At 34.0% G+C, this 18733-nt stretch overlaps 1 protein-coding gene across 2 annotated transcripts; it reads left to right on the plus strand.

Moving 5' to 3' along the window:
- The first annotated feature begins 1977 nt into the window (after positions 1-1977).
- On the plus strand, positions 1978-18726 carry Syt1 (synaptotagmin 1). Of its 2 annotated transcripts, none has more exons than XM_072905473.1 (10): positions 1978-2398; positions 7593-7707; positions 7931-8056; positions 8454-8599; positions 8687-8779; positions 9217-9411; positions 9587-9763; positions 9938-10189; positions 10651-10867; positions 11208-18726. In XM_072905473.1, exons 2-9 carry the CDS (start codon positions 7596-7598, stop codon positions 10843-10845), a joined length of 1296 nt encoding a protein of 431 aa, XP_072761574.1. In that variant the 5' UTR covers positions 1978-2398; positions 7593-7595; the 3' UTR covers positions 10846-10867; positions 11208-18726. The 2 variants fall into 2 exon arrangements, with proteins under 2 accessions (XP_072761574.1, XP_072761516.1); XM_072905415.1 differs by having other exon boundaries at positions 1979-2398; positions 8681-8779.
- Positions 18727-18733: the final 7 nt, after the last annotated feature.

The raw sequence follows: 18733 nt of genomic DNA on the forward strand, positions 1-18733 counted from the left end.
TGTATAAAATTATAAAATATAGTGACTGGCGGGAGACTGCGATTTGAGAAACGGAGGTACGTAATAGTGTATTATATATTGTATAATAAGGCTATAATTTTTTAGTATTTGACAATAATTGTCTATTTGTTTATATTGTGTATATATTATATACGTATATCTGGCGTAAAAATAATATATAAGATATATGTTTTACCTCTGGTAAAAGAATTATATATTGATCAAAAAAATGTGATCTAGAATTTTTTGTTGAATTTTAGAGGATTAATTAATAATAAATGAAAAAATATTAATTTTAATTAACGGATTGTCCGCGTCAACGATAATATAAGATTGAGAAAAAGTTTTGATATTTGGTGTCACATATATGTTTCTCACGATGACTTTGCGTCACGTGTGTATGAACAGATCTCTGTGTATAAACAGATAGTGCATAAATATAAAAGTTATATAACTATAAGTTCGTTTTATAACTTATTGCTATTTCAGACAAAAGGATTTACATAGACGTTATGAAGCTTTATATAGTAGTCTTCTATTACACTACGTGAAAGAGGAAAGAGGGGAAAAGAGAGAGAGAGAGAGAGAGAGAGAGAGAGAGAGAGAGAGAGAGAGAGAGAGAGAGAGAGAGAGAGAGAGAGAGAGAGAAAGAGAATGGAATAAAATTACGAATCGATTTTCTTCCAATCGCAATGTTTCATCTCTCAGAAGGAATCGTCGCCCTTTCGCATGCGAGCTCTAGATTATATTAGCGTCGACCTGTGGTCGATATCTCGCCATTAAAATCGCTATTTCAAGATTCGATATAGCGTACATTGTACATTGTACGTGTATTATTAAAATGACATTCGGATACGAATCGCCGCGCACGACCTATAAGCAAATAAGAATCCTCAAGCTTTAGTATCTTGATATTTATTGTCGAGAACAACAAAAATATACACTATTGGATCAAGGTTTCTCTTGACGAAAATTAAAAAAGCTATATTGTTAATTATTTGTTATATTTTACGAAATCTCGAGAAACTTTGTGCAGTATCGCAGAAATGGCCAGACAACATTGCAAGTAATATAGGGCTGTTTGGTTGGGTTACTTCTGTGTGTATAATTATTTTTGAAATTCTTTATTTACATTTTTTTTCTCGAAAATTTATTCCTTATTATTATTTTTGATGTCTAAAATATTCATCAAAAAATTCAAGAACGCAACTTGATGCACCATGATGTAAATATCAAAAGATCTCTCTGTCACAATAGATAGATTCGGAAATGCGTCAAGTTAAGATGCGTCTCTCGCGAGTTTTACACACAGAGAACTTCTTTCTGTTCACACACAATACACACACACTCACACACAAAAGTAATGTTTTCCTCTCGATATTGCCTCTCGAGAAAAGTTCCGGTTCCTTGTATACGCAGCAAAGATGCTGCCTTCTCACTCACACAGTTTTATTTATTATAGATGAGGTAGCCCCATTACGTAATCTCGGAGTTTAAATAAATACGAAAACAGGTGTATCCGAATATCTTTCATAATTACAAATGCAGGAATCTCTAATCAGGATTAAAAATTGTAGCTGCATCTTGCATAAACGCGCATTTAAACGAAAGAATGTCTACTGAAGAGAGAATGGTCATAATTAATAATTTAATTATAATTAACTCCCTAATTAAAACCATAATTCTTCTAACGTTCTTTGTTCCTTTTACTGATATGTTGAGGAAAAACTAAGGAACCCTAATTAAAGTAATCGCAATCGGCAGATCACCGAGCAATAAGTATCATCATCATAATTTCTGGAAAAGGGCGAGAATATTTCGAAAAAAAAGAACCGCTTTCCATATCGAACGTCCGCGCGCACCGATGACGTCGATCGGCGCTCGTTCCTTGGCGTCGTCGTCGTCGTAGCCGGAATGCCAGGGGTGCGGGAACGGGGGTGAGAAAACGACGCAGAGCGTCGGCTCCGAACGGCGCGTCGAGACGCCGCCGCCGGAAAACGTAACGTGTTTTATCGATTTACGTCGGGCGGCCATGTTCGCGCGTTCACCACCAACAGTCAGGCGCACTCGGCACGTCGTCGTCGCCGTCCTCGTCGTCGTCCTCGACGAGTAATCGTCGTGGCAAGATAGATTTTCGTCCCCCTTGATCGTTCACCGCCATCATCGCGGACGACGTAGCGTGCGATGCGTCTGTAAAACGTCGTAAGAGTGATAAAATCTGCCCCCGCACATTTTTTTTCGCCTCTGTTGTTCGAGCTTTCGGACGCGAGAAGTCCGTCAAGTAGTTACAGCCGAGTCGAGGCCGCCGTCGAGTAACGCCCAGGGGTATATAAATAGCTCGAAGAAAGAAGAGAGATAGAGAGGGTGTACGTAGAACCGTCGAAACAGCTTCCGTGTCGTGAGTACCATTCTAAACGAATCAAAACCTGTCCATTTCTTCAGCTCACCAGCCTGCGACGAATGTAAAATTAGCAATCGATCACCCTTCGCGAAGATAAAATCGAAAACATACCCTCGCCGATCGCCACGGTTGGCGAAGATGCGTATCAAATCTTCAATTACTACACGCTTTTCCCGCAAGGATGATGGCACAGATTTCGAAGAGTAAACTGTACGACAGGGTAAACATTTCAGTCGAAGCGATATAATGATTTTCTGACTCTTTCCAGATTGTAGTTTAGATATACTTTTCTTTTTCTCGTCGTCTCTCTGATTTTAATTTTTTTATTAACTGCAAATTGCGTGTATTTTTCTTACACAATCTTTCCTTCTTTCCGGTTTGAAACGGTCCATCAACGAAAATCAGGGGTTGTTTGGATAAATTATAGCGATGAATGTTTAAAGCTCTCTTAGAGTCAGAAGGGAGAAAAAATGATAAGGGTATAAGACCCGTCATGAATAATTATAGGTAGAAAAGAATCTATTTTTTGATTCTTGGATGTTTCTTGATGGATTTAATTATTATTGACATTTGTAATAATAGCGCGCGCAATAATTCACAATAAGCGATTAGAAAGAATAGAGAAATCTGATTTGTTACTAAAATTGTTAAACAAAAAAAAAACGGAATATAACTTTTGCTAACATAACTTAACTTACATAATTTTTAAATTTAATTATAAAAACTTCATCAATATACAAGAAGAGAGATACATATTGCGTTTGAATAAATAATTGCGAATTAATCTGTGATTTTATTATCTATTTTTCAAAAAATTGGTGCTAAAAAAATATTACTACCTCATAAAATGTATAATCAAAACAATATTTTTTTGCGATACAATAAAATATGTGAAATCTTTTTTGATTCGCAATTTCCTCCGCAATATTCACGACATTGTCATCACAATAATTTTTCCAAATACGATTACAATCTCCGAGAACGCAGAGTGTCAATGAATTTCGGCAAAGGTACTGTACTCATTAACAGACTCGCGCTAATTGCTACGACATCTAATTTCGACCACTATTCGGGCAGGTTAATTAGCAGTCTTCAAAGATCGAGATATATTAGTGCTATGTGTGCCTTAGTTTCGCGTACATATGTTATGTTTGGCGAAAGATCTTTTCTCCCCTCTCCGCAAACAACATTTTTGCTCATGCTACGGCGGCTCATGGGAGGATATTCATTCATGAAAAGGGCGTTGGATGCTTTAGGAACGATCGTGCTGTAACCGTCCTTGAGAAGGATGTAGGCCAGTCGATAGTCGAATGACCGTTATCTTTTAAAGAGGAAAGATACCATTGGCATCCCATTTTCTTGCATTTCAACAGTTTTGTATTTTAAACATTTTTCCAATCCTCTGTGACAATTATTGATAAATTAACTGCGTAAATTTTTCGAAACTCATTATTTCGAATTACATTAGTGTAAAAAATGCTTTTACATCTTTTATATCTTACTTTTCACAACTCGTGCGCGTGTTGTATGTTTTACTCTTGAGTACTCTTAATCAAATTTGTGTATCTGTAAGGAAACGTTTGAATCGAGAGAGAGAAAGAGAGAGAGAGAGAGAGAGAGAGAGAGAAAGAGAGAGAGAGATCTGCGCACTTAAGTAAACTTCTGTCAAACACTTCAATGCCATTTTGTTGGGACTTCTTATTGACATTCCTCATCATGACCGTAAAATCTATCCATACATTCGTAATTGTTTGCGAAATTACACGGCACCGTTGTAATAAATTGCAAAATGCATTTTTCCTACAGTTTAAATACCTGTCAGGTCATGTGACAGATGTCGCAGCTACGTGACCATTATGTCAGCAGCTTACGAGAAATTTTTGTCGAGATGCTGATGCGCAAAGACGAGAAGAGAGAGTGACTCTGTATATCATGTAAAAAGATTGCTGTCAATTGAAGCTCGGTTATTTCAAGAAAATGACATACACGTGGCATAAAAGAAAATAGCTCATTACGTTGTGTACATGTAAACAAACTTATATCTTCAATAAACGCAATTCAAAATTATTACACATTGTTAAAACTTTAGGGAATATATATGTATATGTAATTCATACATATATATATATATATATATATATATATATATACATATATTAGTTAAATATGTGATACGACTTTATATATTGTATTAGTTTTTATAGTTATCTTGTTAAAATAACCTTTGGTTATTTCAGTTGAAATGATTGATTTTATTAAGAACACAAAGTGGTTGTAGATGATATCAGGCGATCTACTTATCAGTAGCAAGTTGTATTGATTCGCGCTTTAAATGTTCGCTCATTTACGTACACGCGCGCATCTTCAGGGGCTGTTTAGACATCCGTCCCCACATCCCAATTAACGCGCAGCAAGGTTCATTCGCCTAATCATAGGAACTTAGGACGGGTACTTTAACCACGTTTGATGACAGTCTGAATACAGTTTATAAATAGTAGAGAATGGAAGAAGATCTTCGATTATTTTCATCAAAAGACAGGTTTCATCGCTGCCATTCGATCTTTGCAAAAAACTCTATATTAAAAAAAGTATGTACAGAGTATCCCATTTTAATTCATCTTTCTGAAAAACTTTTTTATTTTTGATTGCAGAAAAAAATGATTCAGACAAAAGTTATTTGGTTCAAAGAGAGACATAAGATGGTTGATTTGATCTTGGGTATACTATAAATGTTATATAGAAGACAGTTTTGTTTTTTTAATGGAATATCCTAATTTTGTTATATAAATCGATTTCTCGCATATTTTACGTAAAAAGTTATGAGGGTATGATGACCAACAATTTTTCAAAGTTTATGTAAAATTATGTGGAATTAAGGTACAAAATATCTCGTAAACTATTAACTTCCGGTCATTATACTCTTATAACTTTTTACGCAAATAATACAATAAAAAATAAAAAAGTTTTTGACGAAAAGAAGATAAATTAAAATGAGACCTTCTATATATACGTATATATTAGATACGTAAAGCAAACGTTATGCTATTGATAACGATAAAATTTACCGGAGAAAATAAACTTAATATTCGATAGAAAGAGAATTTCAACTATGAAATAAGTAGCGGAAATATTTTAATCTTTTCGCAGCAAGGGGTTTGAATGTATTATGAGATAAATTAATTCTTTACGGTTGAAATAATTTTTAATATCCTTTAATATCAGACTTCTGCATCTGAATGCAGCCAAGATGGAAAGATAGCGCAAATCTTTGTATCGTTAATTGAAATACCTGTAGCAATTTTGCGAGAATGTAGATGCAATTTCCGATAACGAATAAATGAACAATTAAAAAGAATTGATGATTTCACAATCAGACGAACGATGTCAAACTTGAGAGATGTTTATCTTGAGTTTATAACAATATTTTCTTTAACTAATATCGAGGTATTTTTAACGGAATATTTATCTCTCTTGAAATTTTCCCTGAGAAAAAATACTTGTCTGAGCATGCTCCGTCTTCAAAGAGCTACCGACTTTTATCCAAGGAGGAAAGAAATAACAAGAGGGTGTAACAGGCAGAGGGGTCTCTGCATCAACGTAAGGGGACGGGGTAGTTAAAGCGCCATATTAGGACCTACAGTACAGTCAATCTAATAATGCGATATTATGTCACTTGCGGATCACATATAGTGTAAATAATCAGATTCACTATTTTCTACCTGGTCTTCTTCTACTCTATTAGTTTCTTGTTATTTGTAAGAGCTTTCTCTCTCTCTCTCTCTCTCTCTCTCTCTCTCTCTCTCTCTCTCTGGCTCTAACATTCTCTTCTGTTATTTCTTTCTTCCATGCTTTTATCAAGATAAATGTTACATACATAGCATCTTGCGAGCCTGTATCTCGGATAAGTAATGCTATTGGGAGTTATCGATGTTGCACACCTACTGTGTTTGTGCATTCAATTGTTCATAAAAAGTGTAGGGGCAAAACGTTTTATTTTTAAATTATAATTATATTCTTGCAAATTAATTACATACTTTTTTCTTTTTACATAAATCAATCTCTTCCTTCCCAACGTCATATGCATATTAAAGTTAAAGTATTAAGATAAAGTCATCGAAGAATGATTTAATATTTAACATGAAACATTTCATACTTTATTCATTCATTCCGGCTCAAGTTCCACCTCGTGATGATTTATTTTTCTCATTTCTTTTACTTCTCGCTTCTCTCTCATATATAAGTATCTTCTCCCACGCATTATATCTTCTTCCATCTCAACTCTTCTTATTTCTTACGTCGTTTAGTTATGGAGTGGCGCGCACAAACTCCCACGCGCTGTTCGATAATACATCGTCGTGCGTGACTACGTATCGCCCTTGTATGTGTACACCACACTTGTCTGCTTTCAGCGACCTGTCTCAGCAACCTTTTCGAGCAATTGTCCTCTGTCGGTGCGAGAATCGAGGTGCTGGAGTAACAGAGTCGCCCATCGTCGAGGTTTTGTCAGAAATTGCACGATAATTCCTGGATTATAAGAGGAAGCACTGATAATGGAAATTAATCGTAGATTGATTCTCGTATAAAAAAAAAAAAAAAACAGCTCACCCATAAGGTCACGTTCCTTAAATAATCTCTTCTTTGAAAAAAGCCTCATTACACCAAGGCCGAGATATCATTGTAATGGGATGGAGTTCTTTAGCGACTTCAGCGATTTTATGAATGGCTACTGTGTTTACGCTACAATGCTATTTTCTACTTTCTGATAAATGACACTCTGGTATAAAACATCTCTGTGACGTCGTACACGACGTATCGTATTGCGTGCTCGTTAATAACGTTCGCTAACTTACAGAGGCGAGTTTTACAATGAGATACGCATGCGGCTTCAACCACCGGAAACGCGCTCGTAGATTACGGAATCTCTAGCAATGTCCGCTGTTAGTCGTATGCTTTATACTTTATCGTCGCGTATACTAATGTACATACATTACGTCGCGTAGTGTTGGATATTCATTAGATCCATTTGTCATGGAAAAATAGGGGGATTGAACTTCAGGCTATCTTATTCCGAAATTATTAATAGTTATCGCGTGCAGGCGTCGTTATTGAAAAAAAATTATCATGTTTACTATCTAAAATAAATTGTCTCGCCGACTCTGTATGAGTTTATAATAATGTCTTTCTGACGCAGAAAATGGCACCGTTAGTCAAAAGAGACGTGATCGCTGAGAAAGGTAACGAGGAGGTTAACACCGCCATCACCGATCCCAACATAAATTTCACTACAGAAATTGAAGAGAAAGCTGGTAAGTATTATCGTAATCTTTAATTTTTTTGTTTTTTTTTCAACAATAGTTATCGATTCTAAATTTCAATTCTTTCTCATCTATTGTGGAATTAAAACGTAATTATTATTTATCAATATTAGTGACTTGGCGAAGTCTAACTTTTGAGAATGCGGGTGTACTCTTTATAATTAATCTTGATTTGTATTAATTTAATATTAATTTACGCTTGCGTTGTTTTCAGGAACAGATGATCTGGTCATTACCGAAAGCGCAGCGAAATCCTTCGAGGATAAACTCGAGAAGTTCGGGAAAGGCATCGCGCAGGAAGTGGGGATACCGCCTTGGGGTCTTGTTGCTATTTTAATAGGTAAAGAAGCGCATGCCCCTCGGCACACAAGCCGGCTTCTAATCTCAATCAATCGAGAATAATCAATCCTCGTTACCTGTAAACGGAAGATCCGTCTATAACTGATTATTTCGCGAAAGAATGTTAAACAAAATAATGTATTACATTCAGTCATGAAGTCATTTAATGTAGATATAGTATCATGCATAGATTAAATATTTTAGTTTTTACATGTATTAAATTTTTTTTTCTATGTATCTTATTTTAAAAATATTCCATAAATAGTATATATATATATATATATATATATATTTGTTCTTTTCTTTTAAATAAATTTCAGGTATAATATGCCACTATGTTAAAAATTTATGCTAAAGTTTTATAACAATACTCATTTATATTTCTTTTTCCTGTATAGGAGTAGGCGTAATCGTTCTTGGAATCTGCTTCTGCTGTATACGAAGATGCTGTCGCAAGAGACGCTCCAAAGATGGCAAGAAGGGATTGAAGGGCGCGGTAGACCTAAAGTCCGTGCAGCTTCTGGGCAGCACGTACAAGGACAAGGTAGGTATTCGGTGTGCCGTGACTTAATGTAGATGTTAGAGATACATTCTACACTCGTGGAATCCACTTCGATATGCGAAGGTACAGCCGGATATGGAAGAATTGACGGACAATGCCGAGGAACCAGACGAAGCTGAAAGTAAGCAGAGCGAAGTTAAACTCGGAAAACTACAATACAAGGTACGAATTGTCATTTATTGCATTTTTTTATCTTTTTATCTTATTATTTCATTTTATTATTTTATTTTATATAATAACCGCTTTTTATAATTTATTTCTTTCCCCTTATCTTTCTCCAGTGTTATAAGTAAAAAATCGAATCAGTGAATTTTCTGAAAAATTAAACTGAATTTACATCGTGAAAAATAGATCAAAAAATTTAATATGTCATATCTCTGATGTTGATTTTTATTAGTGTACATTTATGATGTAGTAATATATTAGTAATACGTTTTTTATCACGTTTCACTTGTATTTTAAATAACACAAATAATCCATATTGTTTTATTTTATTAATACATACAGCTATTTTGGATTTGTTTTAACTTTATTATCTTTATATATATCTAACGTATTGTAAAGAGATATTCTAAAAAGTGGAACACGCTTGGTTTCAGCTCGAGTATGATTTTAATTCAAACAGTCTCGCCGTGACAGTAATCCAAGCTGAGGAATTGCCAGCATTGGATATGGGTGGTACATCAGATCCATATGTAAAAGTATATTTATTGCCGGATAAGAAGAAAAAGTTTGAGACAAAGGTTCACAGAAAGACACTGAGTCCGGTCTTTAACGAAACATTCACATTTAAGGTCAGCCAAAATTAATAATATTCCTAATTAAAGATAATAATAATCAATTAACTATACAATGAAAATTAATAGAATGCCATATTTGAGCTTTTAATTTTTCATGTTCTAAATGCAAATATGCGAAAGCACAATTCATTGTGATGTTGTTATTGATAAACGTACGAACTGTATATAGAGCGTTCCTTATGCCGATGCCATGAACAAGACTTTAGTCTTCGCCATCTTCGACTTCGATAGATTTTCGAAGCACGATCAAATCGGAGAAGTTAAAGTACCGCTCTGTCAAATCGACTTGGCGCAGACGATCGAGGAGTGGAGAGAATTGCAGAGTGTTGAAGGCGAGGGTGGACAGGTGAGTTGATGAAACTATAATAGAATATATGACAACATATAATGAAAATAAAAATATTTAATTAAGTCCTTGTATTTTCCTTTGTGAAAAATGCTTAAATATAAAAATAATTAATAATTTGACGTATTAATCTATTAAAATTATATTCATCAAAAATTTTTGTGTTATTTGCAGGATAACAAGCTGGGAGACATATGCTTCTCATTGAGATACGTACCAACGGCTGGAAAACTCACGGTAGTCATTCTGGAAGCCAAGAACCTGAAGAAGATGGACGTCGGTGGCCTTTCGGATCCTTATGTTAAAATCGCGCTGATGCAGAATGGAAAGAGATTGAAGAAGAAGAAAACGTCGATCAAGAAGTGCACCCTTAACCCGTATTACAACGAATCATTCACCTTTGAAGTACCTTTCGAGCAGATACAGGTACGGAAAAAAGATATATTTTATTATTAATTCTCTAATATTCTTTAAAATATAAAATTATATCAATTTACGAGTCAGTGACAGTTTAATTTACTAAAATATTACAAAACTGCATACATATACATTTTAGAATATTTTTGACTAAGGTTACTCTGAAACTGATCTTTGGTAGGTCGCAAAGTATCAATTTGTTAGTATTTCGAATTAACATGACTGTTAATTATCCAAAATTTTCAAACACGACCTTTAAAAATTGCTACAATAATTTTTTTTATACTTATTAATAGAAAAAATTATTGTAGAAATAAAATTTATTTATTATTTTGAGTTTATTTTCTCAAAGTAATATCTTTCTACTTATCCACCGTAATTTCTCAATCAAAATACTAATGTGATAATAGTAATATGTGATTATTCATTTTAATGATAGCGACACTACTTAATTTCATATGGCATTTCAGAAAGTACAACTCGTCGTCACTGTAGTCGATTACGATCGCATTGGCACATCAGAACCGATCGGAAAGGTAGTTCTGGGATATAACGCGAGCGGAACGGAATTGAGACACTGGTCCGACATGTTAGCGTCTCCCAGGCGCCCGATCGCCCAATGGCACACGCTAAAAGACCCCGAAGACGGAGATAAGAAGGATTAAGAACGTTGACTTTCCAGTTAAGGTATGACATGCAATATCAATACGAAATTCAATACACAAAATGTTCTAGAATATATCAATGTCCCAAAGTTTATTTCTGATAACTTTTCGACTAATTTGAAATTAATTTTACCTTCATCGGAATTTTACAAAATTAATAGACTCTGAAAAATTAAATTTAAAATTAAAATAAAGTTTGAATTTAAAAAATAAGATCAAATTTAAGTCACATTAAGATCGGTGATTTCTGGAACATCCTGCATAATCAACGTAAGCAATTTTCTTCTTGTCCTTATCTTACCTACTCCAGAAAAGTTTTGTAATAATGTTTAATGTCTCTGAAAGCATCCCTTTCTTTACAGGATTGGGAAAAAAAATAGAAGAGATGTAGAGAAAGGGAGAGGGGGAGAAAGAGAAAGCGAATAAATCCGAAGAAAAAGAGAGATAACAAATACATACTTATAGATATTAATATGATTAATTAAACGATAAAAATACCAACTATGAAGGATTTAACATAAAAATAATATGTTCCCATGAATGGAGAGTGTAGTGTATTATATATATATATATATATATATATATATATATATATATAATATACTTTTCTCAATAGATGTAACGTTGAATGATTTCAAGTCACACGTCATCCTTTTTGAGATATCGATTGAACGAAAATGTTGAAGATTAAAAAAAATATATATATATATATAATATACGTAACCCCGAGAAACTATCTACGTCATTAGATATCCCATAGATAGGCTTCCATCTTGGTTCGGCCGATCGGCGCAAATTACCATCATAAACTTTCTCTAGATGCGTCGTTCATGTGTTACAGATATCATATATAACTTTTATATAATTTCGGTTGCATCGTCCGTAAAAGTAGTATAATAATTTTCTTCCAAGTGAAGAAACACGTAGCAAAGGTGATGCGAACGTTTACAGTTGTGCGCGAAATAATAATGATGGATGACAATATATTGAATTCGTAAAAGATCCGGAAATATGGATCCTCCAATTGGAAGGGGCTTGGTAAAAAAAAAAAAAAAAAAAAAAAACATGTTACACAAAGTAACAAATAAAATGGCAAAAGGCCAAGTTATAATAAAAAAATAAATCAAAATTGAATATCAACATAAAATTACTTCTTTCATAATTTTAGGCAGTTTTGAAATTATTTCTTTTAATAAAAGTAATTATGATATATATGTTTAGATAATTTTTTTTTTAATTTATGTACTTCTCTCTTCTGCATTGTTCCTCTTTCTCTCTTTCTTTTTACCAGGCTCTTTAAAAGTTATCATTTCACGCATTTTCGAAATCCATCAGTGTCGTCTTGAAAAGTCTCTTTGAAAAGAATCGAGAGTGTGCACTGAACTCTGTTGTGTGCTTGAAAGGTCACAGCGTGGCTCACAATCAGTAAACGTGCACAAGCTTCGCTCAGGGACGTTTCCGTATCGATCTCCGAGTAAAACGACAGCCCAGCATATTTTCGTGCAAACAGGCAAAACTTAAATCCGCGATATACAATCACGTGTACTATAGTTAAACGATTCTCGCCACTCAGTGTGCGCCATTTGTACGGAGAACGATATACGAAACGAACCACGCGAGAAGAATTATCTTCCGAGTTTTAAGGCACTCGAAAAATATTGTTTTGTCATTAAATAAGAAAAATATATGGGAAATGTGAATTTTTCCAACAATATTATTTTGACAAATTCCAAATAATTTACATTCTATTATACATTATTGCTATTCGTTGCATAAAAAATTCTTAAAAATAAAGAGACGCAACTCTGATGGATGCGAAACGCAGATTTAAGATGATTGTAACATTCCATTTCGCTCGATGCTCAATTTTCGTAGAAAAAGAAATTGTATATCGCAATTGACGCGGTTATCTTTGGCGTGACTGTACGCAATTTTCTACTCGCTGTCATCCATCCGTCGCTTGTAATCCGTGACATATGACGGACGTGCGCATCTGCATGCAATTATGCGTAAAACATTCATATATACATATATACATATATTATATTATATTATACGCATAATATAAATTATATTGCAAGTTATACATTGTCTGCAGATATTGTTATCGGTTTTTAATCGTAAATCGTGAACAGGCCTATTCATCGATTTAATGCACATCTGTTAATCATCCACAATATAGTCGAGCAATAGAAATTCCCATATTGATATCCTTGGATTTCGAGGATATCTATGTGGAGACTTATGATCAATGTGAAATACAGAAAACGGGGAAGTTGAAAGGATTGCATGAGCATCGCGGTATGATAAAAATATAGAGCGAAATTCGGTAATAATATTAACTGCAGATATTCCAATGTTTCTGCAAACGCAAAAGTTTGTTGGCAAACAGATTTTTGCGTAAAATATAGCTCGCTCATTTTCGTGACAAATTTTTGAATCGCGGAGAATACTTATCGATGCAAGTTGGATTGGTCAGAATCGTTAATTTTAAAAAGAGATCCCTTCGTTCCTCTTTTTCTCGTTTGATTAAATTGAAAGTCTAATTTCTTTTGTAAATATATATGTACGTTAATTGTGAGTCCTTTCAGAGATTTACGATTCCTCACCGTTTGTCAATTTTCACTTTGTTCGATTATATGTTATTAGTTAGTGCAATTTTAATTTTAACATCCCCTCCGAAAAAGAAGTTATATATATATATATATATATATATATATATATATATATATATATATATATATAACTATATGCTATATCAAGTTCTAGTCACGATATAATAAGAGTACGGTAACGTCCGGTTGATGATATATTTGAGGTGATCACAAGGTGGTCCATCTGTCTCTTTTTTTTTATTATTTTTTCAAATTTCAAGAATTGTGTAAAAAAAACTTTTTAAAGTATATTACAAAAATACATATTAATCAAACAAGTATTAACTTTCTATAACTATAAAATATATTTCGTTAGACTTTTTTTTTATTTTGTCTATATATACAAATATACATATTTATAAATATATGTACATAAATATTTTTTCTATTACACACAAACAATTTATTATCGTTTCTTTATATTTCCTTGTAACAAATATCGAATAGAATTTTAAAATCTTTCAGAAATCTTGCGATCAATTTTTTTTTTAGAATTTTTATAATAGTCGCACTATTGTCTTAATCGCGTAATAAAAAAATGTGGCCACCTCAAGTATAGAGATATGGATGATCTTTCGATAATATATAATGATAATTAATGATAAATAATAATAATCATAATAATAATAATGATAACCAAGAATAGCGAGAATGGAGACTATTTGTCGATATCTATTGATATCTATATCTTATTGATATCTATTGATTTTAGCTTTGTATCGTAGCGTTTACTCGATATGTAAGATTATATAATTACGCGTTACATATATATCTATTATCGTTATAACAGATGAAGATTAAAGTAATTTATTGTAGAATGAAATTATCTTATACGCGGGAAGGAAGGAGAAGGGGGATACGCCATTAAAAAGGCATTCTCGGAGTCCTTTTCCTGTATCTCCCAATGTTTCGAAGCTAATTCGGTGATATATCCATCTGTATATCTATCCTATTAACGAGAGCTGTGTTATGGAAATCCAAGTTTATCTCTATTAATATTTACTTCCGGAAATGATGAAAGCGTAACGATGAGAATTCACTTCAAGATGATTTTAATGAGATGACTTTCAGATGAAATGATATCTCCATGTTTAATGAATTACTATAAAAGCCTTTTTTCTTGATTAAATAAGAATACAAATTTATTTAATGCAACTGTTACGTCCAGATTCGGAGAAGAATAGGTCGAAGGAAGAGTGTAACAATCATTTTGAAAAGCAGATAAATGGCTTGTGTCGCTATTACACTGCTTTTCCGAATGTTTGTTCAGTGATATCTTTTTGGTCAGAAAATTTAATCTCTTTCATATGGAACGGAACCAAGTGTATCTTCGGACTAGAAAGGAAAAAGGGTTAATGTGCGAGAAAATAATAATTTAAATATAAAATCTAGGTTTATTTGCAAGTTGCAAAACGAAGTATTCATTAAATTCGTATACATGATTTTATAATATTAAACATTAAACAACAAATTGCTTATTGAATGTCTAGGGTGAGTCCATGTATGCAGGTGTATGTGTATGTGTGTTTAGTAGGATGTTAGTACGTCAATCAGAATGACATGAGAGTGACTTTAACGTTAAATTCTAGGTTCTGACTGGTAATTATAATATTCCTTTTATATAATTAAAATTGAATTAAATCAAAAAAGTGTAAATGTATCATGTGTAAAAACATGGATAAAATCGGAAAAAGGAACGAAGAAACAAAATGCTCTGCACAGCGCATGTATGTAGTCGTGTTTGTGTGTGTCACTCCTTTCACGACGATTTAAAAGTCATGTATACGAAAAATTTCACTGTCAGAGAGAGTAATATTGTATCTGTTTGCATATTCCTTTATGTTTAGTTTTTGTTTGCGGAAAAGATTGATGCTCTTTCATGATCTTTCTGCGTCTTTTCGCCCTGATATAGTTATCAAAAGAGAATTATGTAACGGAAGGATCTCTATTTGTCAAATAGTTGTAGCAATTTCGGGGAAGGAAGGAATCGTGGAGCCGATAAGACGTAACACAACAAATACAAATTATATATCTTGCGATTAATTACTTATTATTAACGTAATTCATGGATGTAAATTTTTTTAACAATTTTGTACACTTTTTATGCACTATAATTTATGTGTTTAAATGACCTTTAAAATAATTACAATCTATATATTTTTATTTTTAATTTTCCACTTTTTTGTATCGCGTCAATCATTTTATTTTATATAAGATTTTGACAGTTTTAACGATGTGATACGTTTTGTTCTTTCGTTATGCTTTTATCAATTCAAAGCGGAAAATCCAGTAAGAAAATTGAAATTTCACGCGTGTAATGGGACGCTAATGTCATCAGCCGCTCGAAAGGATATTTTCACTTTGCGAATCGTAAGCTGGCAATCGCCGATCAGAGGTCCCTTCTCATCGGCGATCGGAATCCACCTGAAGCAACACAACGCATTTAATTATCACAGCGCGCATATTTAGGAATATCCATAAATCTGATCGCCGAGCGATTAGGGTAGCGCGTAGAATAGCAATGTGTAAAGGCGTCTTTTAGTCTCGTAGCGTGTCTTGTAGTAGGCCTTGAAGGAGAAATTTTTCTCCCTCCCGAAATTTTCACCTCCTCGGATCGCGAGATCCTGCGAGATCCTGCGATCGCGAGATCGCGATCGTGAAAGATCTCCCTTAATTGCGCGATATTGCGCGTTACTCGGGTTTGGTTCTACCGTTTATTCAGGACCAATTATCGATTTAAACGATAATGTATATCGTATATAGCATGTGCGAGGGCACGCTATTATACTCAGCAGCATTGTACTTAAAATACTTTAACGAGAATTCACGAATTAATATATATCGTTGAAAAATCAGCGAATGGCGTTTCGACTGGGGACGACAACTGCAGTATTAATTTATTCGGCCAATAATTGAGATCCGTTTTATCGCGAAAAAAAGAGAAGTAAAATAGAAAAGAGAGAAATAAAATTGGAATATTTTTTTCTTTACATCGGTAAACCTGAATTAAAAATATTCGATTCTTCTTTCGTGAAAAAATTAATGTCTTTTTTCAATTTTATTATTACTATTATTATTATTATTATTATTATTATTATTATCGGGTGCAAGCACGAATTTAAATGTCTTTCCCCGTCACTTTTTTTAAATAATCGCATCACTCACAAAATGATTTTCACCATCGACGGCCTGGTCGGCGCCATTGTTCGTGAGTTAAAAATTTAGCTAGAGGTAGATCCGTTCTCTTCGGCTGCGCTTCTTTTTGTACTTTCCGTACTTAAAGTAAGGCAGATCTGTATTCACGTTATACAAAGAGGGAATTAAAGAGAGAGAGAGAGAGAGAACAAGCATGCTGCCGAAGAGAACGGAGTTGGATAAGGAAAACCATGTACGTCCTATATGTACAATGTCGCTCGTTATATTGACACCATTGATATCGATTATCTCATCCCACATTTACCATTTACGAGTATATTTAATTAGAGGCAGTAAAGTAAAACACGTCGATTGAAATAATAGAAGGTAAATGTAACACGCACCGTGATAATAGATCGTACGTGTGAATATTCTGGATCGTGGAGGGAAAGTCGCGATCTGTCAGTCCGAGCGGGCTCGTAGAAAACGAAACGAAAAAAAGGAGATGTACACGACCACGCACCCGAATATATATATATGCATATATATCGCAATTCACATAATATTGATGGAAATCCTGAAATATCTTTCCTAAACAAAAAAATATCAATCGCTTGAAGACAACATTTCGAAGAGGTATCCTTTTACGATTCACTGTGTATGTATATTTCGAGAACATCATAGCGAAAGGTGCGATCTTCAGGAGAACGATCTGGATCGCGGAGCAAGTGCGATTCTGTGAATGCATCGAGAAAAGAGAGAGAAAGAGAGAGAGAGAGAAGGGGAAAGAAAAGCGTATCTCTCCGCTTTTAAATATGTAATAATCGATATACGTTAGCGTAAATCCGTTCATGCACATTTGTATGCCGAACAGCGGTACGTAGAGTGCACGAAGAAGAGATGTAAATAAAAAAGAGGAACACGCCCGCGTGAAAGAGAGAGAGAGAGAGAGAGAGAGAGAGAGAGAGAGAGAGAGGAGTGTATTTATAAAGTTGTAGTTTTTAGTCTGGAAATACGTCCTCGATGCGATCGGCCCGAAATTAATGGACGAACCTTGCGTTTGTATCTCTCTTTAGATTTCGTTGTACACTTGCGAAAGCAATCTGAACGATGATGTAATATATATCTTGCAAAATAATTCTTAAAAAACCGATCAAAACTGCTTCTTCTCGCTATTAACTAGAAAAAATTTCAAGGACGACACAGTATGTAAATTTTGATTTCTTACTTTACGTTAGGAAATTTTAGCTCAAAATATTAGAAAATTTATACTCGTGAATATAATATAATATAAAGAAATTTCAGAGGAAGAAAAGAGAGAGTAATCGGTCAGATTATTATAATTATCAAGCATGACTATCCGGTCCGAGACGATGAAATTAAAATCTAGTCGACGTGTCCGATCTCATTTTCTTTTCAGACTTATTAATCCTCTTTTATATCGAGCATTGAAGTGATGGAAAGAGATTCTTGCACCGAGATTAAATTTCGAAAACGAAACGAAAAATGAGCTGAGAAAGATTGTTACATTTTTACAGTTTACCCCAAATGACGTTCTTTAAAACGCATATGTGTATACGATACTTAATTTCCCACTAATCTGAAATCACGTAGCGTGACGAAACCTTCGAGACGACGCTATGCTCGTCGGGCGTCGCATCCTCGAAACTGTAGGGCCGACACTCGAAAAACTCGGATGCACCTTTGCCTATACGTACGTACGTGTGAGTGTGAGTGTGTATGTGTGTGAAAAAAAAGAGAGAAAGAGAAAGAAAGATAATTCAGATCGACGTCCGGAGCATCACGATCACGGAAGGGTCATGTCTCTCCGGAAAATATACGCGAAGGATCCATCTAACAAGGAAGAAAAGATATCGCCGAGGTAATCGAGAAACCTCCGGCTTGAAACGAGGATGTATCTTGTAATCATTCCATTGCATATTATATATACATACATACATATATATAAATATATATATATATATATATATACTATTAAGGTTTAGTGCGACACAGTGTACTGTAAATCCATAGAAATTATTACCGTATCTCATAATAATTATTATGTAATAAATATTGTTGTTAACATAAACACAGGC

The sequence above is a fragment of the Anoplolepis gracilipes genome, chromosome 1 (genome assembly GCF_047496725.1).
Source record: "Anoplolepis gracilipes chromosome 1, ASM4749672v1, whole genome shotgun sequence".
NCBI classification, from domain to species: Eukaryota; Metazoa; Arthropoda; class Insecta; order Hymenoptera; family Formicidae; genus Anoplolepis; species Anoplolepis gracilipes.